This window comes from Schistocerca serialis, chromosome 1 (genome assembly GCF_023864345.2).
Source record: "Schistocerca serialis cubense isolate TAMUIC-IGC-003099 chromosome 1, iqSchSeri2.2, whole genome shotgun sequence".
In the NCBI taxonomy this organism is placed as follows: domain Eukaryota; kingdom Metazoa; phylum Arthropoda; class Insecta; order Orthoptera; family Acrididae; genus Schistocerca; species Schistocerca serialis.
Window position 1 is genome coordinate 1,170,815,951 of NC_064638.1, and position 14,833 is coordinate 1,170,830,783.

Below are 14,833 nucleotides of genomic sequence, written 5' to 3' on the forward strand. Positions count from 1 at the left end.
TAATTGAAGGATACCGATACAAACAAAATTCCGTTTTTGAAAATTTGTTTTTCAAAATTTTACTAACCACTGTTCACAATGAAGTCAAAGGAAATGGCCATTGTTGAAAATTCATTACAAAATGCAATATGCCAAGATGGTGGAAATCTGAGCTTGGCAACAGTTGAAAGTAATGCGCCAACTCCTGAACTGGCCGATGGCTACCAAAATAAGCAGGTTGGCATCGATGTGCAAGGGCACTGAGGAGCTCCCACTTTGTAAATGGGGCAGTATAGGATTCATTGTGGTGTGTAGTGAACGAGAGGACTTTCCCTTCCAGCTGCTGTTTGAGAGTGCGAAAGGCTGGGGGGTTAATTCTCTGACGCAGAGGCTCTAGCATAGTGCTCGGCAATCTTGTTTGCGTCGGTAGATAACACGCCATTTATGTTAACACTGGGAACACCTGTTGGGATCTGACACCCGAAAACATGTCTGATGTTTGCCCAGACTTGGGAAGGTGACGTGTGGCACCCAATGGTCGAGACTTATCTCTCCCAACACTCCTGCTTCTGTTATTTGATAAGTTGGCGAATGTGGGCACGGAGCCGTGTAAAGGCTATGAGGTGCTCCTCGAACGGGTGCCGCTTATGTCACTGTACAGCTCACCGACACTCTGTAATGCTTCAGCGACTTCCGGCGTCCACTAAGGGACTGCCTTTCACCGGGGGCACCCTAAAGAGCGAGGGATCATGTTTTCTGCCACAGAAATGATTGTTGTTGTCACCTGCTCAACCATCACATTGATGTTCCCGTGTGGGGGAGATTCAATGATGACAGCAGAGGTGAAACTTTCCCAGCCCGCCTTGTTTAAAGCCGATCTAGGCAGGCATCCGTGGGCCTGATACCGGGGCAGTGACAGGAAGATGGGGAAGTGGTCACTACCACACAGGTCATTATGTGCTCTCCAGTGGATAGATGGGAGAAGTCCTGCACTGCAGATTGATAAATCAATGGCCAAGAAACTACCACGAGCCACACTGAAATGTGTAGCGGCCCCAGTATTTCAGAGGAAGAGGTCGAACTGAGACAAAGTTTCGAAGTCTCTGCCTCAGCCAGTATGCACAGTGCACCCCACAAGGGGTTATGGGTGTTAAAATCACCCTAAAGTAGGAAAGGTTAAGTGCAGTGGTCATCAAACTTTTTTGGGCCAAAACTAACAATATGATGTGGCACGTCGGGCTGCAGATTTCCAATCTTTTTATTAACTGGCAAACCATGTAAATGGCGTGTTATGAACCTCCAATAGACTAGCTATGGTAAAGAAGCAAGATGTTTACTGCTGACTTTCTAGCACTTATCATTAAAGTCTATACCATTCGGACCACTACGTGCAGAATGTTCTCTGTTTCAGATTGTTGCCACCCTCAAATGACCCATAAATTGAAACACTGTAATTGCCTGACAAAATGTTGCTGCGTTGTCTTTGTGAACAGATGGTTAATAACAGCAATGGACTTATACTTAAATGTATTGTGTAACATAAGACACGATCACAACTGTTTTCTACATGTTTTGAAAGTCATTCTTCAACTCACTTGACTGAACTACAACAGCCTTAATTCTATTTCATACTAGATGATATACCTGGCATTGACTAGATATATATTTATTCCAATCTTATGTTATTCTGTCTCTTCTGTCCTTCACTCTGTGGTCCATCTCGACTTACCCCTCACTCACTATCTGTTCACCCTTTTATCTGTCCATCTTGCACTCCCCCTGTATGTGTCCATGTCCTCCTCCCCCTTCTCCCTCCACATTACCATCCCCCACCCCAATAAGACATTGCCTTTGCTTACCCCATAATATTTCTTTACAGATTGAAAATAATGTGTGTATCAGTGTGGTTGAAATTGATCCGAGGGTTTAGGAGGAGAAGTGGAGGATAAAAAAAACAAACACACAGCATGAGGCACACGCACCCATTTGTTGTCAGCACTGAGAAAAACAAGAAGACATTTCCATTATTACGTCCCCTTCCACTGCAACAACAAATTTATCTGCCACTGTACCAAGTGGCACCTGTAAAGGTGATGGAACAACTTTACGCACTCCTACTTACAATTCTTCCAGTATATTTTTCATTTGATGAAGGAGACAAGCAAAGTCGACAGCTGCAAACAATTTATTCTTTACTGGATTTGGATATATATCATTTATCATTCTTCAGAAACTGTAAACATTAGCACCTGTTGAAATGAAATAGTACTTCCAGAAACAAACCACTCACAACTGTTGGATGTATGCGATTCCTTTGCCAAATAACATTGCTGTGCAGTTGCTGACAACAATAAGCCATGTTTATGGCACTGAAATTCTGCAATACAGGGAAAAAGATTTTTAAATATCCATCTGCCGGTTTGACAACTATTAGAGTACGAGGGATATATTTGTAGGAGACATACGAGTAGTTGTGTCACGGTGTCAACAATTACATTTTTAGTCAGTCTTCACAGGAGTTGAGTGTTGAGACCGACTGGAATAATCGTTGAGGTAGCATGAGTTAATGATGACATGTGCCATTCACAGACTTTCACAGAACGACTGTCACCACATTTACGAGTGTTGAAAAGTGCATCAAATGCTGCTAATCAAATTTCAATAAACTGGAAAAAAGCATACAGTGCATCTCACTAATTCATTCCAGTTTAATTATCTCTGTGAAAATAAAATTCACATGACTTGCATAATCTTACAATATTCATGTAGCTAGGCAGGAGCATATGAAGAGTGAAGGGAAGGAAGGGAACTATTAGTAATTTTGAGCCACTACTGAAATCAAATCTGGGATCAGTGTATCTTGTTCCTGAAATTTATTTTAAAGTACTTTCATGCAAGATGAGATAGACGTATTATTAAAATATTATATTACATTATTCAAATGGCTACAAAAACTTTATTATAATTACATTAATCTCAAACTTTCAAAAATGTACAAATAAATAAGAAATTTAAAAAATAAGAAAAGGACAGATGCACTGCCCATGCAACAGGCTATATAAGAAAGCTACAGGTCTCTAATTGAATCTGGTTTTTATTCATTTTAATTTCAAAACAAATGTAAATACAAATATATAATTTTTTCATTAATGTGACTTGTGGTGTTGAACTTTTTAGGCTATGTCATTGATATCTGCATCATTTGGGCTGCATGCAATCCTCATTGCGTTTTCTAAATTTATTTTTCAGGTACTTCATTTCTGGAAATGAAGCTTCATGAAGGTAAGTTGAAGGAAATAGTGTTAAAATGAACTGAGCACAGTCTCGCTAATTTTTATAATTGTTAAGCATTCATTTCCAAAATTCAGTGTACTGTTGTTTCACGATGTTCTATAAACAGAGCTTTAAGCTGCGTGTCATGCTGAAGATCGATTATTTCATTTAGCAAATTAGTTTTAGGAAATCCAAATTGGCAGAATGATTTGAGACCATCATGTCCAACATGCCAAGGGTTCTCTATGAGAATAGAACAGCTTCGAATATTTGTAACATCTGCAAATCTACTTTTTATTTCTTCCAAATATTCTTTCATGTTTTGGTAAATAGTTTCAGCGATAGTTAAGCCTGACTGGAGCATAGCAACAGTTGAAAAATTAGACAGATCTTTTACTTTGAGTTCATTTACATGTAATTGCAGTTTGGCTTCAAATGCAAATATTTTGTTAGTCATTTGCCCAAGTATCTTGTTTGGTCCTTGCAAGTCCAAGTTAAGTGTGTTGAATATTTGTGTAATATCAGTCAAAAAAGCTGTAAGTATCCATTATCATCATCATCATCATCATCATCATCATCATCAAGTTCAGGATAATTTTTGCAACTTTGTTGTAAGAATAAAATAATTTTAGACAAACCATTCCAGCACTTTTCCTTTGCTTAGCCATCTGACAGCAGTATGTAGGAGAACATCACTGTAACAAGCTTGCAATTCCTGCAGAAGTTCTTTAAATTTTCGGTGATTAAGTTCATTGGCATGAATGAAACTTTTAACACATAACTGTTTGCATAACATTCTTCAATTTGGTATTTGAAATTTGATATGCCAAACTTTCTTGATGCAGTAAGCAGTGAATGGAGAGTAAATGTGGCAAATTCCATTCCTTCTTAATCAGTGCTATCAAACCATTGTTGACACACGTCATTGACAGACAACCATCTGTACATACTGATATTAATTTGCTCATAGATAAGTCTTTTTTTTTTACAAATTCTTTAATTGCACCCGCAAAATCACAGCCTTTTGTGAGAGCTTTCATGGTTATAATTGCTAAAAAATCTTCCTCTATTACCCCATCATTTGTGCAGTAACACACAAACAATGAAAACTGAGCCATTGAAGCTATATCTGTACTGGAATCACAGGCAAGCTGAAGTATTTGTATAGTTTGACTTTATTAATTACTGCCTCAAACATACATTTTGAAATATCTTCTACACGACGTGAACATGTAGATTCTGAAAGTGTGAGCTTATTTATTTCAGCTGGTATTTGTTTACCGTTCGAGAAATTTTGAAACAAAGTTTCAGAAACAGTCATCATACATTGCTTCACTAATTCAGCAGCAGTGAAAGCTTTCATATCTTTTGCCAGAATATTACATACTTGGTATGATGCTCTTGTGACAACCTCACTTTGCCCAACTGCTGCTAACATAACGTTTTGTTGACAATGAATGGTAGATTTTAGATGAGAAATGTTTTCCTTTCTTTCATTTGAACTCAAAGGAAAAGCTACTGTAAATGAATTGTGCTTGCTTGTGTAGTGGCAAAATAAACTGTATCTCTTGAGTCCCACAATAGTATCCCGGCATATTGAGCAAGTAGCAGTATCTTCTTTGTGCACACATATAAGGCAAAACTCTTCTTCCCATATTTCTTGGAAATTTCTTTTCTCTTCACATATTTTCCTATTGGTCACTGTTCTTGAGGGTACATCAGCCATTATTTAATCCACTAATATGAGCACAAATACACTCAATATGTGATGGACGCTCAGGGCACCGAAACTTAGTCCACGACTGACATGACAAAGCTAACAATGAAGCAGCTGCGAGACAATCCCGCTGCCGACAAACAAGCGGCCATGGGCATGCAGCGCGCTTGATGCACGGCTCACATTGTTGGTTAGCAGGCCGCTCATGCCTTTAGCACTGCGGAACACTGGCAAGTGGCACGTTAAATGAAAGTGGTGGATGGTGTTCAATTACCTAATTACTTCTCCGACTTTAATCACAATTCTACGCAGTTTCCGTAAACAAAATACAACTACGCCAGACGAGTAGATAACTAATGCTATCCGTGCGAAGCCGAGGAGGGTCGCGGGCTGCACAAAAACATGATCTGGGCCACAAGCGGCCCACTGGCGGCAGTTGATCAATCACTTCAGTTAATACATTGAGGGATACTGCACCATCTGGAGGAAGAATACATTGCAGACAGTTATTTCCTGCTTCGTCGTTATTCTGACAGCCACAGCTTCAAGAGGGGGTTTGAAGGGGCACATGTTCACTACAGACTGAGGTTAGGACATAAACGCAAACTCCACCTGACACTTTATTATAGTCACTACGGTTCTTGTAATATCCCTTATAGCCGCGGATGGCAGGGGTCCGCATTTCCGGGAACCAGGTTTCCTTGACGGCAATGCAGAAAGTAGGTGTAAAACTTAACAGTTGCCATAGCTCAGCCAGACAGTGGAAAAAACCGCCGCAATTCCACTGGAGAAAGACGTCATTGTGAGACTGTGAAGGTATGGAACATTCAACGAGGCAGTTTACATCTCAGGGTCATCTGCTACCACCGAATATTTGCCTGGGCAGTCTATATCCATTGTGTCCGAGGGTCCAGCGATATATAGGTCCTCAGTGGATGCCAGAATCTCCACTTCATCTACAGATTCAGAGCTTGTAGGTAGTGGTGGTATGGGTGCCACCACAATTCCCTTGGTCTTGGGGATCATCTTTTTGGATTTCTCTCGCTGCTCCTTGGATTTCCCTGGCTGGGAGAACTTCACTGATTCACTCTAGAGGACTGAGGATGAGTGTGAAGCCCTATGACCAGCTGCTTTTAGGCTCTTCAGCCACTGGTGGGTGTTATCTTTCCCACTAGCGGAAACCTGGGAAGGGAGTGACCCAAGGGACCCCCTCCTAGTGACAGGAGCCGAAAACGACTTGCGCTTCTCCGGGTCAGAAGTGAGGACTGATATCCCCAATGGTTGGGGGCGGGGGGTGTTGCTCCTGAAGTAGGTGGCGCAACAGGGAATGAAGTGCCCCCCACCATCAAGGGGGCAGGTGTATTCTTCTGGCTCTGAGAGGTGACTGGGGTTGGTGGAGCTGATGGGACTAGAACTGTTGTTGCAGCGGCGTCAGACTGTCATACGTACAGGATGTAGGCGTTCAAATTTCCTCTTAGCCTCAGAGTAGGTCAGTCGGTCCAGCGTTTTGTACTCCATGACTTTCTTTTCTTTCTGGAGAATCCTGCAGTCAGGCGAGCAAGGCGAATGGTACTCTCCGCAGTTGACACAGATGGGAGGTGGGGCACATGGAGTATCGGGATGTGATATGTGATGGGAGTCTGCAATCTCGACATGTGACGCTGGACGTACAGTGGGAAGACGTATGGCCGAACTTCCAGCACTTAAAGCACTACATTGGAGGAGGGATATAGGGCTTTACATCACAGCAGTAGACCATCACCTTGACTTTCTCGGGTAATTTATCACCCTTGAAGCCCAAGATGAAGGCACCAGTGCTAGCCTGATTATTCCTTGAACCCTGGTGGACATGCCATATGAAATTTACACTTCACTGCTCTAAATTGGCGTGCAGCTCATCATCAGACTGCAAAAGAAGGTCCCTGTGAAATATGATACCGTGGACCATATTTAAGCTTTTATAGGGTGTACTGGTTACAGAAACAGCCCCCAGCTTGTCACAAGCGAGTAAGGCCTGTGAGTGGGCAGAGGATGCTGTTTTGATCAAGTCTGACCCAGATCTCATTTTGGACACGCCCTCCACCTCCCCAAGCTTGTCCTCTAAATGCTCAACAAAAAACTGAGGCTTCATCATCATGAAAGATTCCTTATCAGCTCTTGAAAATAAAAGGTACCGGGGCGAATAAGAGCTGCTGCCATCCTTAGCCTGATGTTCCTCCCATGGTGTGGCCAGGGAGAGGAACGATTTGGGGTCATACTTCTGTGCGTTGAATTGAGCCCGTGAACGCTTAGAGACTGCTAGTGTGACCACCAGCAAGAGATGATGTACTACGCTTCATTGCGTGTCATCCACCCTGATGCCACACACTCTGACCAGGGATTCTGATCAGGAGCCCTCCCCACAGGCGCCACCCAGTCACAGCAGAGGCCACCTGGCAGGATGTCCATTACCAGGAGTCCTGATGCCCCAGGGTGACGGGTATCTACTCCTCGGTAAACTTGGGGAGTTAACGGTGCAGGCATCAGCGGAGCGATCCCTGTCTGGTCAGGGGGCTACAAAAAACATGGTACATGGCAGCCCCACCACAAAAGACTGGCTACCATGCTCGATATCAGGTGCAAACAGGCAAAGAAGTCCATTATCATCGTCAGCGTAGAAAACGATACTGCACATTTGATGGAGAAATATGCACCCAGGAGGGTGACCTTACCCAACAGCTGGAGAATGTTGGGAAATGCAGATCCACGCCAATAAAGGATGTGATAGGTCTCAGTGCATGATGGTCATGATGCACCATGTAAAGTGCCCTTCCCAACTTGCTCACTCCTCACAAAAATTTTGAAAAATGGAGGTCAAACCCTACAGGGGACCATCACATAAAGACCGAAATGTGAGAGACTCCTTTTAGTCACCTCTTATGACAGGCACGAATACCTCAGGCCTATTCTAACCCCTGGACCTGCAGGGTGTTGGCTTTACTAGAATCACAGAGAGTGAAACCATGCAATGAACTCTGTTTAGGTGCAGGTAAGAACGGGCTAGGACCACTGTAGTTTTACCTCCCTTCACTAATAAAATCAGTTTAAATTTATGTGAATATTCAAAAGAAATATCAATTACTGAGCTAACAAACTATGTGAAAGTAATGAGAGGGACTTTAAATCTTACAAAATATTTCTGTATTTAATACAAAAACTCAAATGACAAACAATAAATCAATAAATAAAAAAGAAGGGGATCCTGAGGGAGGGAGGGGGGGGGGGGGGGAGGGTGTCATGTGGTAGTACATGCATTGTGCTCAAGTGACGACGTACCCACCTGAGCCACACAATTCAAAATTTCATAGTGCAGTGTTTCCCATACCCAACGGTAGATGAAGAGGGGTGTAAAAAATGATAGTGCCAAGAGCAGAGAGCCATGTAAAATGTTTAGTGACTTTCACACAGTTATATGAATAATTCATAGTACAGAAAAATATGAACAGAAAACAATGGAGCAACAATTAATATTAATTAATGGGTAATATAAGCATAAATGGTATAATGATGGTGTACTGACAGTAATGAAATGTTATATAGGCAATACTGATGCAGCAAGAACAGCATTAAATAAATAAATACCAAACTGAAACATGAGAGGGAAAAGACTTCCAACATTGCTGAAACATATGGGGAACTAACCTCATATATTCTGAAATCCCATGAAACTGAAATATGCATCACTTTTACAGAGTGTACAATGTTTGATTTTCAAAACCCAATTAATAATGCCAATACACAAAGAAAAAATAATTCAAAAACAAACATGTAGAACAAAAAAAAAAAAAAAAAAAAAAAAAAAAAAAAAAAAAAAATCAGACTGCACACTAGTCTACATAGTGAAGATATCACCCACTTGCAATTGCAATTGTAGAATTTTCCTGCATTCTGAAGAAATATTTTGAAATCTGTCCATCGTCCACCATTCCTGTGAAGTCACAGGTGGACAAAGTTGTTTAAAAGCTCAAATTGTCATTCAAAACTGGAGCAGCAAGTACACAAATACTTTATTTGAGAATGTCATTATAGGAAAATTCTTTTTATACTGGGGAGCCTGTTTGACTTATGCAATGGAGAATTTTGAATAGAGCTATGAAGATGAGGAGAGTTAATAGAATGTTACACCATTACCGGAAAGCCAAAATAATTTGCTCTGGAGCAAGAAGAGTTTTTTGTTTTGAATTGTATGATCAACAGCAGTCTCCAATTACTTTACTAAAAATATTATTAAACCATTACCTTTAGGGCTTCCAAGCCTGCCTGGATAGCAGGGCCAAGCACTGTTTCTGTCTCACGTGTATCTCCAAACATCTCAGGGATCTGCTCCATCAGACTGTCCAGTACAGTCTCTGATTCAGCTGGATCACACAGGAAACCATCCAGCAAAGGAACAAACATGTCCTGCACATCTCCCACAACCATCATCTGTGGCTGAGCTAGGCATCCCTATCGAAGTAAAAAAAAGTAAGGTATTAAATAAAATTGACAATGTACTACAAATCATAGAAATATAAATAAATAATAATAATACAGGAGAAAAACTGGTTACTGTGGGAATTAATTTAGGTGGAGCCAGGAATGACAGTCATTTTAGTAAACAGGCTGGGTCTAATACAACGGTCAATCACAGAAGGCTTGGCTGAACCTATTTTCAGACATTTGCAGGCTTTTGAAAAGGTTCTAATGAAAAATGTGTTTCCTATGTACATTTTGCTTCAAGGGAAAGAAAGGCCACATAGAGCACAACCTAAGTGGCCTCGAGTGTGTGCAACATATTCACTGTTTATTAGTATTTGCAACCAATTCTCCAATATTGCTAGTTGCTGTTTATTTTCTAGATAAGAATAACTACCACGTGCCTTTCACAACAGAATAGTTTATTAACTGATACTTTAGGCCAAAAATTTATAAACACTGCTGGTAATGTGTTGTTGCAAATTGGTGAATGCAGTTAGGAATGTAGTCTTAAGGAATGTAAATGGGAGGATAGGGCTCTCAGAATTGATAATGAAAAAGTAAATTCCAATTTGCAATTTGTGAGAACAGCAATTAAAGGCCTTTCTCTGGTGTCAGTAAACTGGGAGAATTATAAGCTGTACTGGAAGTTTTACTTTCAGAGGCACAAAGTATCTATTTCAGTTAAGGCAACTACAGTCCCAGTACTCATCACTCATACTCAGACATCTTGTGAGCAAGTGAACAGAATGTTCTTCAGCAGCTTTTCTTTACAACTATGGCAGCTGTGTTGTTCATGATCTTATTTAATGCTGTAGCTGGAGTATTCTGAATCTTGGGCCTATTTGTACTGTTGAAAGAACCAAAATCTAGTTGATAATTTAAGAATATTTTCAACCTATGTGTGTGGCATTATTCTACATATTCCCAAAATAGCTTTGACCTTTGTTGTTCATGTTGCTGCCACATTCGAGTAATTGTTGTACACAATTTACCCACATTTACCCTTAGTATTCTTTTCTTGCATTCCTCTCTTAAACAGTTCTGAAGACATCTTCAACTTTTGTGGTCCTGTCCTCCTCAGTTGCGCGTAATACTACGGTATATTGAGACTCCATAAGACGATACAGCATATAAAATTCAACAGAACATGCAAAAAGAACGATTTAATTCCAAGTTACATTAATGTAAAGGTTAAAAACAGTTCTACAGTGTCACAAAAGTCGAAATCATTTGCAGAACGATATTGATTACTACATGAAATTAAGATGCTCTATTCGAAAAAACAGCACCTAAACATGATGCTCTATGAGACTCATCTAGAATTGGCAAAAAATGTAGGAAACGCCGCAGTTTTCATGGCACTAGTAGAAAAAACTTAGCACAACACATACATAGCAATGAAACATTTACAAAACAAACATAAACACAAGATAATGAAACTAACAGTAAAAAAGACGCAAAAATACATTTACATTTTAAATGTGAAACCACATGAACACCAACACACATTCCATCCATGCTTAGTTAACCTAACAGAGACAGAACTACACGAAAACGAAAGAATGCTCTTGGAAAAAGGTTTGAAACACTGCACCAATAGCAAAGTGAACAATCAATACATAGAAAATCTCATAGTAGAAACCGAACACATCCTTACACGTGAAGAACAACAAAACAATTGTGAAATAAACATAGGACTGACAAGAGAACTAGTAAAAGAAGAAATAAAAGGCATAATAAAACAAACACAGCAGACACACAGTAAGAACAACCAAACAGAAGCAGCTACTATGAAAAGGTTAAAACAAAAGTTAACAAACAACAACGTATTAATAACAAGAGCAGACAAGGGAAATGTAACAGTACTCATGGATAAAGAGCAATACATCACAAAAACCAAGGAATACATAAACACCAACGCAATACAAAAACTGAAGTCAGATCCAACTACACGATTCCAGGCAAATGTGAAACGAACACTGAAAAACATTGAACACACACTCACAGACAAACAGGAATACTACTTAACACAGAAAAACCCACAAGCACCAACACTCCGCAGTCAACCGAAAGTACATAAAGACGGAATGCCAATGAGACCTGTTATCAACTTCAAGAAAGCCCCAACATACCGCATAACCAAACACCTCCAAAAGTTAGTTACAAAACACTATAAAGTAGAAAACAACAGAACAGTGATAAACACAGGAAACCTAATAGAAAACATACAGAACATACAGGTACCACACACAGCATCACTGATTTCATTCGATATAGAAAATATGTATACCTCCATCCCTATCACAGAAACAATAGCAATCATAGAACAAAATCTCTCATCCCACAGCAACCTTACCACAGACGCAATAAAAGAAATAACAGATATGCTCAGACTGACAACGGAACAAAACTACTTTCAGTTTGAGGAAGAATATTATCTACAAACTGATGGACTGCCCATGGGATCCCCAATATCAGGAACACTAGCAAACATTTTCATCAGTCACCTTGAAAATCAGATATTTGATAAGATAACCACAAATGAAAGTTTCAAAATCATATATTGGTACAGATACGTGGATGACATTATTTGTCTGGTAGACGAGCCAAGTGAAAAAATAGATGACCTCCATTCAGAAATAAACAAAGCTCATAAGAACATAAAATTCACACTTGAAAAAGAAAATCAAATAAATTTTCTTGACATTACAATTAAAAAAGAAAATGGAAAACATACATTTAACATCTTTAGAAAACCAACAGCCACAGACACAATAATACATGCCACATCCAACCACCCCCAAAGCCAGAAACTTGCAGCACTAAGACACATGTTACATAGATTAAACAGAATCCCACTCAGCAAGAGAAACTATGAACAAGAAATGAACACGATCATACAAATAGCTAGGAACAACGGGTATGACACACATGTGGTACACAGGCTCAATCAAAAAATAAAAACGCAAATAAAAAAACAAACACAACATTTCCACAATGCAAAAGAACTCACAAGCTGAAAACTTACAAACACACTCAACAAACACACACAGTGACAACACCACACAGAAAAGAACCAGATGGTACACCATGACCTACACACATAAACTAAAACACAGAGTTTTAAACATCCTAAAGAGACAGGGCTTCAAAATAGCATATAAGCCTGGGCAAACCCTTCAATCACACCTAAGCCAGCCAGCTACCAAGAGGGACAAATTCCAACAATCAGGAATATATAAACTTGAATGTCAAAGTTGTGATGCAGTATACATAGGCATGACATGCAGGAATTTTGAAACAAGATACAAAGAACATATCAGATGTTGGAAGTATAAAACAAACCATTCCACATTTGTAGAGCATTTAAAGCACTACAACCATCATCCTACAAACATGGAACAAGAAATGAAAATAATGAGAATAAGCAACCATGACAAACATCTTATACAAATGCAAGAAAACTTCCACATCCAGAAAGCCATAGCAGAAAACAAACGTGTGATAAATGAACAAACACACATCAGCACAGGCTCCCTACTACACTTAATAAAGGAAAAGATAACATATATATATAACACCAAAATACAGACACACACACACACACACACACACACACACACACACACACACACACACACACACACACACACAGCCCACCTCCCAAAAAAAAATACATAACACCAAAATACAGACACACACACACACACACACACACACACACACACACACACACAGCACAAAAAAATATATATCACACCAAAACACACACACACACACACACACACACACACACACACACACACACACACACAGGACAAAAACAAAAAAAAAAAAAAATAAATACAATAAAATTAAATTAAATTAATACGACACCAAAAAACACACACACACACACACACAAATGCATACACGAACAGACCACAGATACTTCAATAGTTACACTCATAAGTTTGGCAGTAATATTCTATCTTTGGCAAAAACATTTGACAGTCGGCAACAGAAACCAAAACATTGCATTAAAACAAGCGTTCAGTGCATAGTGCTGTGGAATGCGGAAAAAACAGCAAATTGGCGCTCATAGGAAGAAGAATAACACCAAAAATGCAACAGGAGCGTAATATGTAAGAAACTGTCTACGCAACCTGTAAGTACAGTTCAAAATATTACTACTTAATAGGAAATACCAACCACCAGAACTGTTTATAACCTATAGGCACAGTGACAAAAATGTAAATAAAATAGCTAACATATGTACATATTCCAGGCCACTGATGATGCCTTGCAGAAAATAAAGGCGAAACGCGTATGGCACTAAAATTATGTTTTATTCAGTTGCTGTCAGACGGTCCATAAGTGAAAATTATCAATATACCGTAGTTCTGAAGACAGTAATTTTATGTTGTGTCTACTTAAAGCTTGGTGAAACAGAGACTTGTGGCTTTGATGCAGTTTAATAAAAGATAGTCAACCAGAGTTTGTTCATTGTGGAAGAGTCTTGACATCATTAAGATCTATGTACTTCAAACAGAACCAGCTTAAATCTCTGATCTAAAAATCTGCACTTAATACATACTATTATCTAATATAACAATGAAAACAATCAATTACTGATAAAATTATTTAAATATTTATTTAAAATTTATAAAATTATTAATTTTATTAATACTATTATCTAAACTGTCCAGTATACATGCAAATAGTCTGCAAAGGGAAATGGTACAGGCAAACATTTTCTGATACACAGTATCAGAATCAATGCAGCTTGCTTACCACTCCTAATATCCAGCAGGTGATACTTAAACTTTCCACTTTACAAACAATAACTTCCCCTGGAACACTAGAGTCTAATTACTATTCTCCCTAACTCACCAGAAAAAGAAACTGAGGAACTCTGAACAAATGTGAATGAGTTTTTCCTCCTGATCCATCATATCTGAAATTTTGTTCATAGCAAAAACTAAAAGCAACTCTTAACATTAAAAAAGTCAAATCAGAGTCATAATTTACTTAAAGGATAGACTTACCTTCACATTGTAAAAATGCACAGTGCTGTTGTAAGTTATAAAGCCCACTTTCATGCTAGATCTCTCAGCACCCATTTCTTTCGGAAGCAGTTTCAGTATTTCTTTCATCTCCCTGCAGAGAAGGTGGATCAGCCCAGATTTGATGTTGTTATAAGAAACATCAATAACAAAGATGACTGCAGGTGGTTTTGGGAAGGTGTTATTCTGTAAATAACAGTCCACTGTAAGTATAATGCATTTATACAAAACCATCTTCAATAAAAATAGTCACATATGAAAGTTCAATAAGTCTGAAAGCGCACATTCTTTTGTAGCACATTCCAAAAGCAGATGTAGCTTA

At 39.2% G+C, this 14,833-nt stretch overlaps 1 protein-coding gene across 3 annotated transcripts in view; it reads right to left on the reverse strand.

Annotated features, from left to right (window-relative positions):
* Positions 1-14,833, reverse strand: part of LOC126418549 (protein transport protein Sec24C) — a 124,004-nt gene that overhangs the window by 30,023 nt on the left and 79,148 nt on the right. For all 3 annotated transcript variants that reach the window (XM_050085373.1, XM_050085381.1, XM_050085368.1), the window contains exons 9-10: positions 14,494-14,697; positions 9,248-9,454 (exon numbers count right to left, since the gene is read on the reverse strand). In XM_050085373.1, the coding sequence (XP_049941330.1) occupies positions 9,248-9,454; positions 14,494-14,697 (411 nt within the window). The remainder of the gene's footprint in view (positions 1-9,247; positions 9,455-14,493; positions 14,698-14,833) is intronic.